The sequence below is a fragment of the Phyllobates terribilis genome, unplaced genomic scaffold (genome assembly GCF_046119375.1).
Source record: "Phyllobates terribilis strain yellow unplaced genomic scaffold, ASM4611937v1 Scaffold_7__3_contigs__length_470593459, whole genome shotgun sequence".
NCBI lineage: Eukaryota > Metazoa > Chordata > Amphibia > Anura > Dendrobatidae > Phyllobates > Phyllobates terribilis.
Genome location: NW_027362767.1, coordinates 269,268,290 through 269,282,912, shown reverse-complemented (window position 1 = coordinate 269,282,912; position 14,623 = coordinate 269,268,290). Strand labels below are relative to the sequence as shown.

The following is a 14,623-nucleotide window of genomic DNA, read 5'->3' as shown; positions in this document are numbered from 1 at the left end:
TGATATTTGCTTCATTCTCTTTTGTGTTTTTTCCTTGCAAGCAAATTAAATGAAGAGAATAATACCAAAGAATTTGTGATTGCAATCATTTTCAGGAAGAAACTGAGTATTATCTGACAGAATTGCAGGGGTGCCAATACTTTTGGCCAGCACTGTATTCTCCTGCTCTCTGTTGTCAGCCATGTTTGCCATCAGTATTATATAGTGGGATTAGGGACAAGGAGTTAAGAAAACTCCATGCAACCCCCATAAAGACTATTTCATGTCACAGCGCCGTGCTTTTGGCAATGTCACTGAGCTGGACCCCCAGCGATCAGAAGCGCGAGGTTCATCCTAAGAACAGAGCATCGATATTACACAGAGTTGTATCTGATCGTAACAAAATGAACAAGGACATGAGACGCCGCTTTTCTGTCGCTCCCCTTTTATTTCACTTGCATAGAAGGTAAAAGATAAAGACCCTCGTTCCACGATCCTCCCAGACATCACCGTCCGAGTCCTTGGCTACACGGACAACAAGGGGGGCGAGGGTTAATAAAGCAGAACTTTAGATTTTATTCACAAAAAAAAAGAAGAAATAAATGCATCAATTAAAACACTCTGCGTCAGCGGCGGCCTCAGACCTGCGGCTTTAACCCTTCCACCACCGGAAATAAAGGAAAATAAAAAAAGAAAACCCATCACAACCAACACACCCAAACCCCACCTGATTTGCACCCTCATACCAAAGACCCCACTGGCCAAGAATGATTTTAACCCTTTGGTCCATTGTTGTCGCCACTTACTTCCATTTATTTTTATAAATGAAAGATTAATTTTTAATTAGCCAAAAGTTGTGTGACTTTCTAACTGTCTGAGTCTCAATTCAACATGTTCGAAGTCTCTGCTTGCTGTCAGCGGACGGAGTATCGCAGCTTTTGAATGTAATGAATGTTTCAACTCACTGACAGCAAGCAGCGATCCTGAAAATGCACAGTAATTGAATTCTAAAGTATTAGAAAGTTGTACAACTTGGTCAGCTTAATTTACAGCAAACAGGTGACCCGAGATAAAGAGTAAACAGAAGAAGTTCTGCAGCATCTGAACCCCTCCTATACATAGAGCTGATGTCGAACCCGTGCACCCCTGAACTACTACATGATAAAGTGACTCCTTCAGAAATCAATATTTGCCATAATGCAGCATGGAAAGGGTCAAACTGACACCGTATCTGCGCCCCCACCAAACGCCTCAGGCCGTGAAACTAACGCATGAATATTTATGAGCGCCAAGACTGTGCAGCCCCAGAACAGGTGGAAAATGAAATCTACATATTCCGCCATGGAAAAATGTGCTACAGGCGGTGGCAGAGTGAAGGGAGAGGCTGGGGGCACACCTGATGTGTGGGTGAGGGGGCAAGGCCGGTGATAACCACCAGACAAGTGGGTCTTGCTCCGCTACAGCTGCCGGCGGAGCAATAATAGCAGCTGTTACTGATCACACCCAGCTTTCCCAGACACAGAAAAGTCTCTTATAAGTATAATAGCAGGCGACATCGGAGAGGGGTCGTCTCCCGCAGCTCACCCCAGTACTGAAAGAGGCCGCAGGGCCCTGGAAGCACGATATACAGCCCTGCCTGCTCCCCGGGGACACAGAGCATCACTCCATCTAGAAACCATAGAGATCTGCTACCAAATGAAAATTATATTTACAGGCTCGATTCTGCCGCTGCTGCAGGGGAGGAGGGGAGCGACCTGGAAAGGAAGATTCCCACACAGCAGCCGGGCCCCTATGTACCGTCACTTGCTGGCCCGCAGCTTCCTGGACCGCCAGGGACAAAACTTGTCAGATTTATTAGGTTTTTATACTTTAAATTAACAAATCCTGGATTTTTTTTTGACTTTCTCATCACTAGGCATCAGAGCAGTCTGGTATGGGAGTCTCCAAACACCAGGGCTGATTTTTGGAGTGGAAACTGAATGAGTGGTGCTGGCCCTGCATTGGGGATGATAGGGGTATTAGGTGCAGCGGAGAGGATGGAGGTGCAGCGTTCTCAGTGAACCGCGTATCATAGGAGTAAATAATAAATTAATTTCCAGGTGCTCAGCTGTCCATTCAGGCAGAGTTCTCCCACTCTGAGCGGGGGTCCGACGACCCATTCACAATTTTTTTCACTTTCTTGATGCCCTCTGTGGACCCCGTGGTCGTCACTCTGAAATAGAAACAAAAGCAGACACTCATTAATCCGGGCAGAATAACTACAATCCACAAAACATCATTCAAAGTCTCCAAGATTTCTGCTTAGAGTTTACTGTGTGCTGTGGGTCCCATCTAGTAATATGAGCTTTATAGTGTGTGTGACCCCCTCGTTAGACCAGAGGCACCCGCTATACCTTCACCCTGGAGCAGCAGATACACCTGCGAGGAGCACACAGTCATCGGCTCATCTGCTGCTACTGTTACCTATAAGGGAGACGGTCACCTCAAAAAAAACCTTTTTACATGTCCCTCATGCGGCGACACCCACCGATCACTAAAACAAAGGGGTAAAAGCGCAGACCCTTTATTTCAGATAAGAAAGCCTCCATAGAAAGTCTACGAGTCCACACATCACCCCAACGAGAGAGGCGGCGAGGTCCGGGGCCCTGAGGGGAGAGGCGGTGAGGCCCTGAGGGGAGAGGCGGCGAGGCCTGGGGCTCGGAGGGGAGAAGTGGCGAGGTCTGGGGCCCCTAGGGGAGAAGCGACGAGGCCCGGGGCCCCGAGGGGAGAAGCGGCGAGCCCCGGGGCCCCGAGGCTCCGAGGCCCGAGGCGAGAGGCGGCGAGGCCCGAGGCTCCGAGGGGAGAGGCGTCGAGGCCCGAGGGGAGAGGCGGCGAGGCCCGAGGCTCCGAGGGGAGAGGCGGCGAGGCCCGAGGCTCCGAGGGGAGAGGCGGCGAGGCCCGAGGGGAGAGGCGGCGAGGCCCGAGGCTCCGAGGGGAGAGGCGGCGAGGCCTGAAGCTCCGAGGGGAGAGGCGGCGAGGCCTGAGGCTCCGAGGGGAGAGGCCTTTTTCACCAGATAATTATTGCAAAGCCATTAATACGATAAATGGGCCCAACTCCATAGTATGAGAACCATCCACAAACCATACTGCTTGTACCTCCATGTTTTACAGTCTTCACAGTGTACTGTGGCTTGAATTCAGTGTTTATGGGTCGTCTCACAAACTGTCTGCGGCCTTCAGACCCAATAAGAACAATCTTGCTCTCATCTGTCCACAGAACGTTCCGCCACTTCTCTTTAGGCCAGTCAATGTGTTCTTAGGCAAACTGTAACCTTTTGAACACGTCTTTTTTCAGCAATGGTACTTTACGAAGGTTTCTTACAGATAGTAAGGCGTCTTCTGATGGTCGCAGGACTCACAGGTAACTGCAGATCTTTTTAGATCTTCTTGGAGCTGATCATTGGATGCTTCTTTGCCATTCTTGTGATTCTATGATCTATGCTGATGGAAGTATTTCTTTTGCTACCACGTGTTTCAGGTTTTGTTTGCCATTTTAAAGCATTAGAAATCTTTTTAGCTGAGCAGCAAATTATTTTCTGCACTTCTTTATGATTTCCCCTCTCCAATCAATTTATTGATGAAAGTTCTTTCTCCTTCGGTACAATGTCTGGAACGCCCTGTTTTACTCATTGATCAAGGGATAAATCCAGCAGGTACAACATTTGCTGCCCTCCTTTAAATAAGGGCTATAATTAACAGGTTTCTTCACAGAATGAATGACCTCACTAATTGAACTCTGCATGGCTATTAATTAGAACATCCCCCTTTATTAAATGAGTCAATTACACCCAATTAGCAGCGTGCATGTCATGACTGTTGATTCTGCTGAATGCCCATTACTCGCCTACACCTAGTCATTCATTTTTTCCCATGCTGTATGATCTTTTCTGTCAAAGAGAGTAATTAAACACATTATTGATGTTGCTACTATTCTTCACACAACTGTAAATCTCAGTTCAAGATCTCTGCTTGCTGTCGGAATTAGAACTGAAAAGCAACCAAACTAAACAGAGTTCATTCATTGCACCACGTTTTACACCTGGAATTGCTTGCGGTCAGTGAATAGGAACATCGTCCTTTACAATCTCCTTAGAGATGAACATATCAACTGTAAAGACTGCACCTGACCTCATGCTTCTCACAGCTGAGGGTTTGTGTCATTCGTATCCAGTCTGGCCAATCTTCTGGAAGGTAAACTTTGCATGTTCAGACTGAATGTTTCTTGAAGAATGTGAAGACGGGACACAACTGTAACAGACCCTCAGCTATGAGAAGCATAAGGTCAGAATGGGTCTTTAGCGCAAGCAGAGATGTTGGAAATTGGGCAGCATATTCGATGCTTGACCCCGGCTCATGACTGCAGGAAGACGGAAGAACTATGCAGAGCGTCACGTCTGAAGGAACTTGGTCTGCAGCCACAGTGCGTGTATATATGTATACAGAGCGGCTGCAGACTTCCAGGCACATAGGACGCTTTGATGTTAGAAGGAACAGGACTGAGCTGCCTAAACTAGGACATCTGACCGGGGGGGGACACTGAACAGACACCAGCAGGGAGGTGGGGCGACCGAAAGGAGAAAATCTCCATCCATAGACATGAGAGAGGCGAAACCCTGAAGATGAGGGTCACCTAATGTCCTCATCACCGGCATACTCTGAAGGCATGCTGAAATACTCTGTGCTGCTGGGGACTCTGATACACCACTAAACTTCCTGACCTGCAGCAAGAGGAGTACAATCCTTTACTGAGACACTCAGCGCTGCTGGGGACCCTGCTCCAACCACTGTATAACTGTGACCCCCCCCCAAGGAGATCAGCACAATAGTTTCCTGAAATACTCTGTGCTGCTAGTAATTCCTGCTCATCATGATGTTGCTGCCCCTGTCCTCACTCTTCATCCCTAGACTTAAACACTCTGCGCTGCTGAGGACCCAGCTCTATATACCTGTGATCACCACAATCCTTGCCTGAAATACTCTGAGCAGCTCAAGATTCCTGCTCCTCTCATTTATGCTCATTCCCTCTCCTCACATCACAACAGCACCCAAGATACAGGCAATTGTTTACTCACGGAAAGCACCCTACCCTGAAATACTCTGTGCAGCGGGTGCTCCTGTTCTAAGTTTGTGACCCGCACCCAATGACGACTTCAAGGAGCTGCTAAGTCAACAGTTAATAGATGGTCTGTAGAAGATGCATTTGTCTCCCCCAGGGATAAGTGTCACACCACGTGTGGCAGCTGCTTATCCCTCCTGTACTCACACTGCCTCCATCTCCAGATCATCCGTGTCCTCGTCCTGGGGAAGCTGCAGGTACGGGTTGTCTGACGCCGGCCGGAACTTGTACCCGGTCAACACGAAGAAGATGAAGGTGGCGAGTTCATCCAGAAGCTGCGGAAAGTCAGAAGATATCTAGAGTGGACCGTCATGGTGTAAATAAAACCATCGCCGGTTTCAATATTTCTGCTTGCTGTCAGTGAATAGGAACATTTTTTGCTCACATTCACAATCTCAAAACCTGTCCTGTCCTAAAACTTCTCGCAGCTGAGGGTGTGTTACAATGTATCAGTGCAGGTAAAAACTAAGTCCAGACAGGGTACAGCTGTAAACAACCCTCAGCTGTGAGAAGGTCCCAATGGATTTTCAACATCTGGATGAAGAGAAGACGGTTTATTTTCACTCACAGATAACAGAGATCTTGAAAAAGGCAATGAATTTAACTACGTCTTACATTAGGAAGATGCAGAATGCATGCAAAAGGATTTTTGGGGTGTAGATATAAACTCGGGTACTCCTGTTCGGATAGGCAGCATGGACCGGGCACCGGTGGGGGGCACCTACCTACCTGGTACATCCACTTCCACTGGAATGGCACTGCCAGCTTGATGAGAAAGGCGATAATCCGGGTGAAGTATATGAAGCAGACGATCTACGGAAAAACACAAGATAAAACTGAGACATGTCAAAGGCTTGCTCTGTGGTGAGGATCCCACCATCCCTGCAGAGCCGAGCCTGTGCCCCCCACCGGTCTGCGCTGCCATCGCTGAGAAGCACATGTCAGGCTGCGGATCTGGGATTAATCTCGCTAAGAGGAATTCATGGCACCCACTTAATAGATTGCTCCTGGTGCTGCAAGTTATTATGTCTGTATCTCAGGCACCGCGACATCAGAGAGATCACCTAATGCAATTACTGCACGAGCCGCCCATCAGCCCATCCAGTATCTCAATGTCAGCGGCGCAAAGGGCGGCAGGGTGGAGACGGAAAATGGGACAAGCAGAGTATGAGGCGACACACTAACAATATAAGCAGTTACAATAATATAAGTAGTTATATTCTTTTACATAGGGGGCAGTATTATAGTAGGTATATTTTTGTACATAGGGGTCAGTATTATAGTAGTTATATTCTTGTACATAGGAGCAGTATTATAGCAGTTATATTCTTGTACATAGAGGGCAGTATTATAGTAGTCATATTCTTGTACATGGAGGCAATATTATAGTAGTTATATTCTTGTACATAGGGGTAGTATTATAGTAGTTCTATTCTTGCACATAGGGGTAGTATTATAGTAGTTATATTCTTGTACATAGGGGGTAGTATTATAGTAGTTATATTCTTGTACATAGGGGTAGTATTATAGTAGTTATATTCTTGTACATAGGGGCAGTATTATAGTAGTTATATTCTTGTACATAGAGGCAGTATTATAGTAGTTATATTCTTGTACATAGAGGCAGTATTATAGTAGTTATATTCTTGTACATAGAGGCAGTATTATAGTAGTTATATTCTTGTACATAGGGGTAGTATTATAGTAGTTATATTCTTGTACATAGGGGTAGTATTATAGTAGTTATATTCTTGTACATAGGGGTAGTATTATAGTAGTTATATTCTTGTACATAGAGGCAGTATTATAGTAGTTATATTCTTGTACATAGGGGGCAGTATTATAGTAGTTATATTCTTGTACATAGGGGGCAGTATTATAGTTATATTCTTGTACATAGGGGCAGTATTATAGTAGTTATATTCTTGTACATAGAGGCAGTATTATAGTAGTTATATTCTTGTACATAGAGGCAGTATTATAGTAGTTATATTCTTGTACATAGGGGGCAGTATTATAGTTATATTCTTGTACATAGGGGCAGTATTATAGTAGTTATATTCTTGTACATAGAGGCAGTATTATAGTAGTTATATTCTTGTACATAGGAGGCAGTATTATAGTAGTTATATTCTTGTACATAGGGGTAGTATTATAGTAGTTATATTCTTGTACATAGGGGTAGTATTATAGTAGTTATATTCTTGTACATAGGGGTAGTATTATAGTAGTTATATTCTTGTACATAGGGGTAGTATTATAGTAGTTATATTCTTGTACATAGGGGTAGTATTATAGTAGTTATATTCTTGTACATAGAGGCAGTATTATAGTAGTTATATTCTTGTACATAGGGGGCAGTATTATAGTAGTTATATTCTTGTACATAGGGGGCAGTATTATAGTTATATTCTTGTACATAGGGGCAGTATTATAGTAGTTATATTCTTGTACATAGAGGCAGTATTATAGTAGTTATATTCTTGTACATAGAGGCAGTATTATAGTAGTTATATTCTTGTACATAGGGGGCAGTATTATAGTTATATTCTTGTACATAGGGGCAGTATTATAGTAGTTATATTCTTGTACATAGAGGCAGTATTATAGTAGTTATATTCTTGTACATAGGAGGCAGTATTATAGTAGTTATATTCTTGTACATAGGGGCAGTATTATAGTAGTTATATTCTTGTACATAGGGGTAGTATTATAGTAGTTATATTCTTGTACATAGGAGGCAGTATTATAGTAGTTATATTCTTGTACATAGGGGTAGTATTATAGTAGTTATATTCTTGTACATAGGGGTAGTATTATAGTAGTTATATTCTTGTACATAGAGGCAGTATTATAGTAGTTATATTCTTGTACATAGGAGGCAGTATTATAGTAGTTATATTCTTGTACATAGGGGCAGTATTATAGTAGTTATATTCTTGTACATAGGGGTAGTATTATAGTAGTTATATTCTTGTACATAGGAGGCAGTATTATAGTAGTTATATTCTTGTACATAGGGGTAGTATTATAGTAGTTATATTCTTGTACATAGGGGGCAGTATTATAGTAGTTATATTCTTGTACATAGGGGTAGTATTATAGTAGTTATATTCTTGTACATAGGGGTAGTATTATAGTAGTTATATTCTTGTACATAGGGGTAGTATTATAGTAGTTATATTCTTGTACATAGAGGCAGTATTATAGTAGTTATATTCTTGTACATAGGGGGCAGTATTATAGTAGTTATATTCTTGTACATAGGGGGCAGTATTATAGTTATATTCTTGTACATAGGGGCAGTATTATAGTAGTTATATTCTTGTACATAGAGGCAGTATTATAGTAGTTATATTCTTGTACATAGGGGGCAGTATTATAGTTATATTCTTGTACATAGGGGCAGTATTATAGTAGTTATATTCTTGTACATAGAGGCAGTATTATAGTAGTTATATTCTTGTACATAGAGGCAGTATTATAGTAGTTATATTCTTGTACATAGGGGGCAGTATTATAGTTATATTCTTGTACATAGGGGCAGTATTATAGTAGTTATATTCTTGTACATAGAGGCAGTATTATAGTAGTTATATTCTTGTACATAGGAGGCAGTATTATAGTAGTTATATTCTTGTACATAGGGGTAGTATTATAGTAGTTATATTCTTGTACATAGGGGTAGTATTATAGTAGTTATATTCTTGTACATAGGGGTAGTATTATAGTAGTTATATTCTTGTACATAGGGGTAGTATTATAGTAGTTATATTCTTGTACATAGGGGTAGTATTATAGTAGTTATATTCTTGTACATAGAGGCAGTATTATAGTAGTTATATTCTTGTACATAGGGGGCAGTATTATAGTAGTTATATTCTTGTACATAGGGGGCAGTATTATAGTTATATTCTTGTACATAGGGGCAGTATTATAGTAGTTATATTCTTGTACATAGAGGCAGTATTATAGTAGTTATATTCTTGTACATAGAGGCAGTATTATAGTAGTTATATTCTTGTACATAGGGGGCAGTATTATAGTTATATTCTTGTACATAGGGGCAGTATTATAGTAGTTATATTCTTGTACATAGAGGCAGTATTATAGTAGTTATATTCTTGTACATAGGAGGCAGTATTATAGTAGTTATATTCTTGTACATAGGGGCAGTATTATAGTAGTTATATTCTTGTACATAGGGGTAGTATTATAGTAGTTATATTCTTGTACATAGGGGTAGTATTATAGTAGTTATATTCTTGTACATAGGAGGCAGTATTATAGTAGTTATATTCTTGTACATAGGGGTAGTATTATAGTAGTTATATTCTTGTACATAGGGGCAGTATTATAGTAGTTATATTCTTGTACATAGAGGCAGTATTATAGTAGTTATATTCTTGTACATAGGAGGCAGTATTATAGTAGTTATATTCTTGTACATAGGGGCAGTATTATAGTAGTTATATTCTTGTACATAGGGGTAGTATTATAGTAGTTATATTCTTGTACATAGGAGGCAGTATTATAGTAGTTATATTCTTGTACATAGGGGTAGTATTATAGTAGTTATATTCTTGTACATAGGGGGCAGTATTATAGTAGTTATATTCTTGTACATAGGGGTAGTATTATAGTAGTTATATTCTTGTACATAGGGGTAGTATTATAGTAGTTATATTCTTGTACATAGGGGTAGTATTATAGTAGTTATATTCTTGTACATAGAGGCAGTATTATAGTAGTTATATTCTTGTACATAGGGGGCAGTATTATAGTAGTTATATTCTTGTACATAGGGGGCAGTATTATAGTTATATTCTTGTACATAGGGGCAGTATTATAGTAGTTATATTCTTGTACATAGAGGCAGTATTATAGTAGTTATATTCTTGTACATAGAGGCAGTATTATAGTAGTTATATTCTTGTACATAGGGGGCAGTATTATAGTTATATTCTTGTACATAGGGGCAGTATTATAGTAGTTATATTCTTGTACATAGAGGCAGTATTATAGTAGTTATATTCTTGTACATAGGAGGCAGTATTATAGTAGTTATATTCTTGTACATAGGGGCAGTATTATAGTAGTTATATTCTTGTACATAGGGGTAGTATTATAGTAGTTATATTCTTGTACATAGGGGTAGTATTATAGTAGTTATATTCTTGTACATAGGAGGCAGTATTATAGTAGTTATATTCTTGTACATAGGGGTAGTATTATAGTAGTTATATTCTTGTACATAGGGGCAGTATTATAGTAGTTATATTCTTGTACATAGAGGCAGTATTATAGTAGTTATATTCTTGTACATAGGAGGCAGTATTATAGTAGTTATATTCTTGTACATAGGGGCAGTATTATAGTAGTTATATTCTTGTACATAGGGGTAGTATTATAGTAGTTATATTCTTGTACATAGGAGGCAGTATTATAGTAGTTATATTCTTGTACATAGGGGTAGTATTATAGTAGTTATATTCTTGTACATAGGGGGCAGTATTATAGTAGTTATATTCTTGTACATAGGGGTAGTATTATAGTAGTTATATTCTTGTACATAGGGGTAGTATTATAGTAGTTATATTCTTGTACATAGGGGTAGTATTATAGTAGTTATATTCTTGTACATAGAGGCAGTATTATAGTAGTTATATTCTTGTACATAGGGGGCAGTATTATAGTAGTTATATTCTTGTACATAGGGGGCAGTATTATAGTTATATTCTTGTACATAGGGGCAGTATTATAGTAGTTATATTCTTGTACATAGAGGCAGTATTATAGTAGTTATATTCTTGTACATAGAGGCAGTATTATAGTAGTTATATTCTTGTACATAGGGGGCAGTATTATAGTTATATTCTTGTACATAGGGGCAGTATTATAGTAGTTATATTCTTGTACATAGAGGCAGTATTATAGTAGTTATATTCTTGTACATAGGAGGCAGTATTATAGTAGTTATATTCTTGTACATAGGGGCAGTATTATAGTAGTTATATTCTTATGTTCTTCTTTATTTAAAGTCCATTAAAATTCACAAATATTAATAACCGCAGACGCGTTTCTGACTGATGTCCTTATTCATATGCATATTAATATTTATGGATTTTAGTTGACTTTAAAAAAAGAAGAATATTTTATTGGGCCCTTTGCTGGATTTACACGTTTTCTTCATTGTAGAACCTTGCAATACTACAAGATCGTCCGTGCAATAGGGATCCATTTATCCATGGGTGAGCTGATTTTCTGTGGAACCTGACGGGTCTCACACTACTTTCTCAGTATTATAGTAGTTATATCACTGTTCATAGGGGGCAGATATGACGCTGTATGTTTCTTTGTCGGATACATGGTGTCCATCTCCTCCTTCCTTCCTGACTCACCATGACGTAGTAATGTCTGAAAAGCTTCAGTTTTGCCAAGTTGATTGCAGCTGACAAAAAAAAGAATAAATAGGATTAATAATGAGTGTGAGGAAATGTCAGGGATGGGTCGCTCGTCCTCACAATCTACTGGATACAGACAGTTACAGACATCTGTACTGCTCCTTATTTATTTCTTAGCATCTATAATGTTATACGAGTCTTACATGACTGAGATAGGAGGGCTGCATCCCCCATTAATGGACAAGTGGAGGTTCCCCCTTATATGGATGAGGGTCCGTGTCACTCATTAGTGGGGACTGTGATCTTCTCAGTACAGCAGATTACAGAGTCTGGATGAGATTGGGGCAAATAGATCCCAAAATGAAATGTGTGAACATAGGACTGGCGATGCCGCTCCTTGTAAGGTGGAGTTCTCCTTTAACCAGTCTGTCTATGAGCAGGAATAATGTGAATTCTCCATGGAGCTGATCATCCATACCTGGCACATTCTGCTCTGCTAATTGAATGGCTCATAGTGAATGTCGCCAAGAATTGGTTTAGGAAAACGGTGAGCTGAGAAGGGGCAGCTGGGAGATCTCCGGCCTCGGGGCCATGTGGAGATCGTCTACTGGTGATGTCCCGGTGCTCCAAGCCTCTCCTACAGAGTATTGCACTTCAGGGCAGAACAGCCAGAGACAAATGATTTATTGTCAGGTCCTCATTAGCAGCCACTACGAGGAACTCCGGATTTTAGGGGAGGATTTTCAAGGTTCTTATGTGCTCATAAGAGGTCAAATGAAACGAGAAGGAGAAAAAAAGAAGTGAGAATATTAGGCATTCCTCCCTCATACACTGCTTTCCCTGAAGGGTTATACTTATATATTCTATATCATGGGTGTTGCTCACTTTCTTATCAGGTTTGTCTGGTATACTTGATTTCTACATTTATTATAGTGATCTCATATAGCCTAATATTGGACATTCCTTCCAATTATACCATTTTTGTCTATTTATATATTGCTCTTTATGAGTGTTGTTTATCTCTGCATCAAATGTCTTGTTATAGTCTCTCACCGTATATATATTATATATATATATATATATATATATATATATATATATATATATATATATATATATATATATATATATATATATATATAGCTGATTGGCTTTTTAATGTTTCTAACTTTGTGTTTTCCATCACTAGTTTTATCATTTGTAACTCAAATTAAAAAAAATATGTTTATATGGTGATCCCATGGCATTTACATACTTTTTTTTTCTCCATTTTGTTTCATTTGCCCTTTAAGTATGTGCTAGGCAGATCCCAATTATTTGGTGGTGCCCTCAAAATTTCTCTTATGTGCTGATAAGAGGTCATCACAGTCCCCCCGTAACCGTGCAATGCGCGGTGCCCCCCATAACCATGCAAGGCACAGTGCCTCCATAACAGCTAGGCGTGTTATCCGTCACAGACCCCAGATAGCATTTTCCATCACATAACCCCATTGGAACCAGCCATGCTGCCTTTCTGACCCCCACATAATACCCACTCTGCTGTAATCACCTGCACCGCACCTCAGAGCTCTCCCAAAAAAAGCAAAGGTTACTGTACACCTCTACACTGGTCGCTACGTCTATATATAAGTCTTCGATATTGCCAGACAATCATGGCAGTTGCATAATGAAGCTGGCAGCAGCATTTATGGGGAGGAGGAAATGCTAGAAATAGTGCTAAAATAGTGGAAAATAGGCGTCGGGGACCCCAATATCCATTGCCTGGAACTAAGAGGGCGGATGAGGCTGCAGTGAGAGGTGAAGGCAGATATGCTGCCCCTATTCATTACCTGCCGGCCGTGCATGAGACCCATCATCAGCCAGGGTAGAAGTGGAACGCCCTGGACCATCCCCACCTAAAACGCTCAGTGACCGGACCCTCGTTCTGTACCGGACGGGTCCAATAAGCATCAGACAGGTCCAATACACAGACCTCATCATTGCTAAAACCTGGCCGTAAGAGACTTAACACGACGTGAGGAGGGCGCACATCCAGCCGCTGTGTCCTTATTAACTAGCCCGCCCTGTTGGAAAACTTTGTGGTATGACGTGCTGCCAAGTGGCAGCAGCAGCCGATCACCGCGGGCCAATGTCAGTAATGGAGGCTTTGTTTACATGTGTAAACATGCTGTGTTCCCGGGGTCACAGCATCAGGCGGAGGCACAGCAAGCAGCCATATATAGACAGGTCAGGGGAGAGGTATGTGACGGAGCAGATCTGCTACCTAAACCCAGATAATTAATTACTAACACAGCCTGTATGTGGTGAAGGAGGGCGATGGGGGAGGACGGGGACCCGCAGACATCGCTCAGCCACACCATTCACGACTCTGCAGCTGCTGGACCGTCCAACAATTCATGGGGTCGCAGGAAAACGGGCCCCTCGCTAAATATAAACTGAACCCGACCTGGCTAAATGTATCAATTTTACCCAAATTTAACATCTCTGCTTGCTGCCAGTGAATAATAAAATTTTTATATATTATTATCAAAACTAAGACATCTAACAAATGAGTGTTTTCTACAAGTCTTATTCAGCCTGATACATTGTACCCAACTAGCAGGAGATCTGTGCATGTGAGACGTCCTAGGCCAGCAAGTCAGTATTGTTCCCATTCACCGAAAGCAAGGAGAGAGCTTGAGTTTGGGATTCCTGACCAATGAGCAAGTGCTCATGATCCCTACAGCACCCCCGCAGGAGACATGAAGCATTACAGAGCTAGGGAAGCTGCGGGATCCTCCAGGGAGACACTCTTTATAGATGTGCTAAGAATGAGGGTCATATCAGGGACCCCTCCACTAACCCACAATACTCCGGTATGTTATTTAGGCTTCATAAACCCCAAATGAAACTTCCTGACAATTTAACCTTTTTTGTTTTGTTTTTTTCTCTGCCCGTCTTCCGAGAGGCTTAACGTTTTTATTTTCCCATCCCCATCGCTGTATGACGGCCTGTTTTTTTTTTTTTGAGGGACAAGTTGCAGTTTTGAATGACGTCATTCACTTTAGAACGTACTGAAAAACGAGAAAAAATATTCCATGTGCCA

The 14,623-nt window shown here is 41.0% G+C and overlaps 1 protein-coding gene across 2 annotated transcripts in view; it reads right to left on the bottom strand.

Moving 5' to 3' along the window:
* Positions 1-407: 407 nt before the first annotated feature.
* The window catches only part of GPR107 (G protein-coupled receptor 107), a 54,079-nt gene continuing 39,863 nt past the window's right edge, over positions 408-14,623 (bottom strand). For both annotated transcript variants that reach the window (XM_073640736.1, XM_073640737.1), the window contains exons 15-18: positions 11,536-11,585; positions 5,864-5,947; positions 5,282-5,409; positions 408-2,191 (exon numbers count right to left, since the gene is read on the bottom strand). In XM_073640736.1, the coding sequence (XP_073496837.1) occupies positions 2,095-2,191; positions 5,282-5,409; positions 5,864-5,947; positions 11,536-11,585 (359 nt within the window). In that variant the 3' untranslated portion in view covers positions 408-2,094. The remainder of the gene's footprint in view (positions 2,192-5,281; positions 5,410-5,863; positions 5,948-11,535; positions 11,586-14,623) is intronic.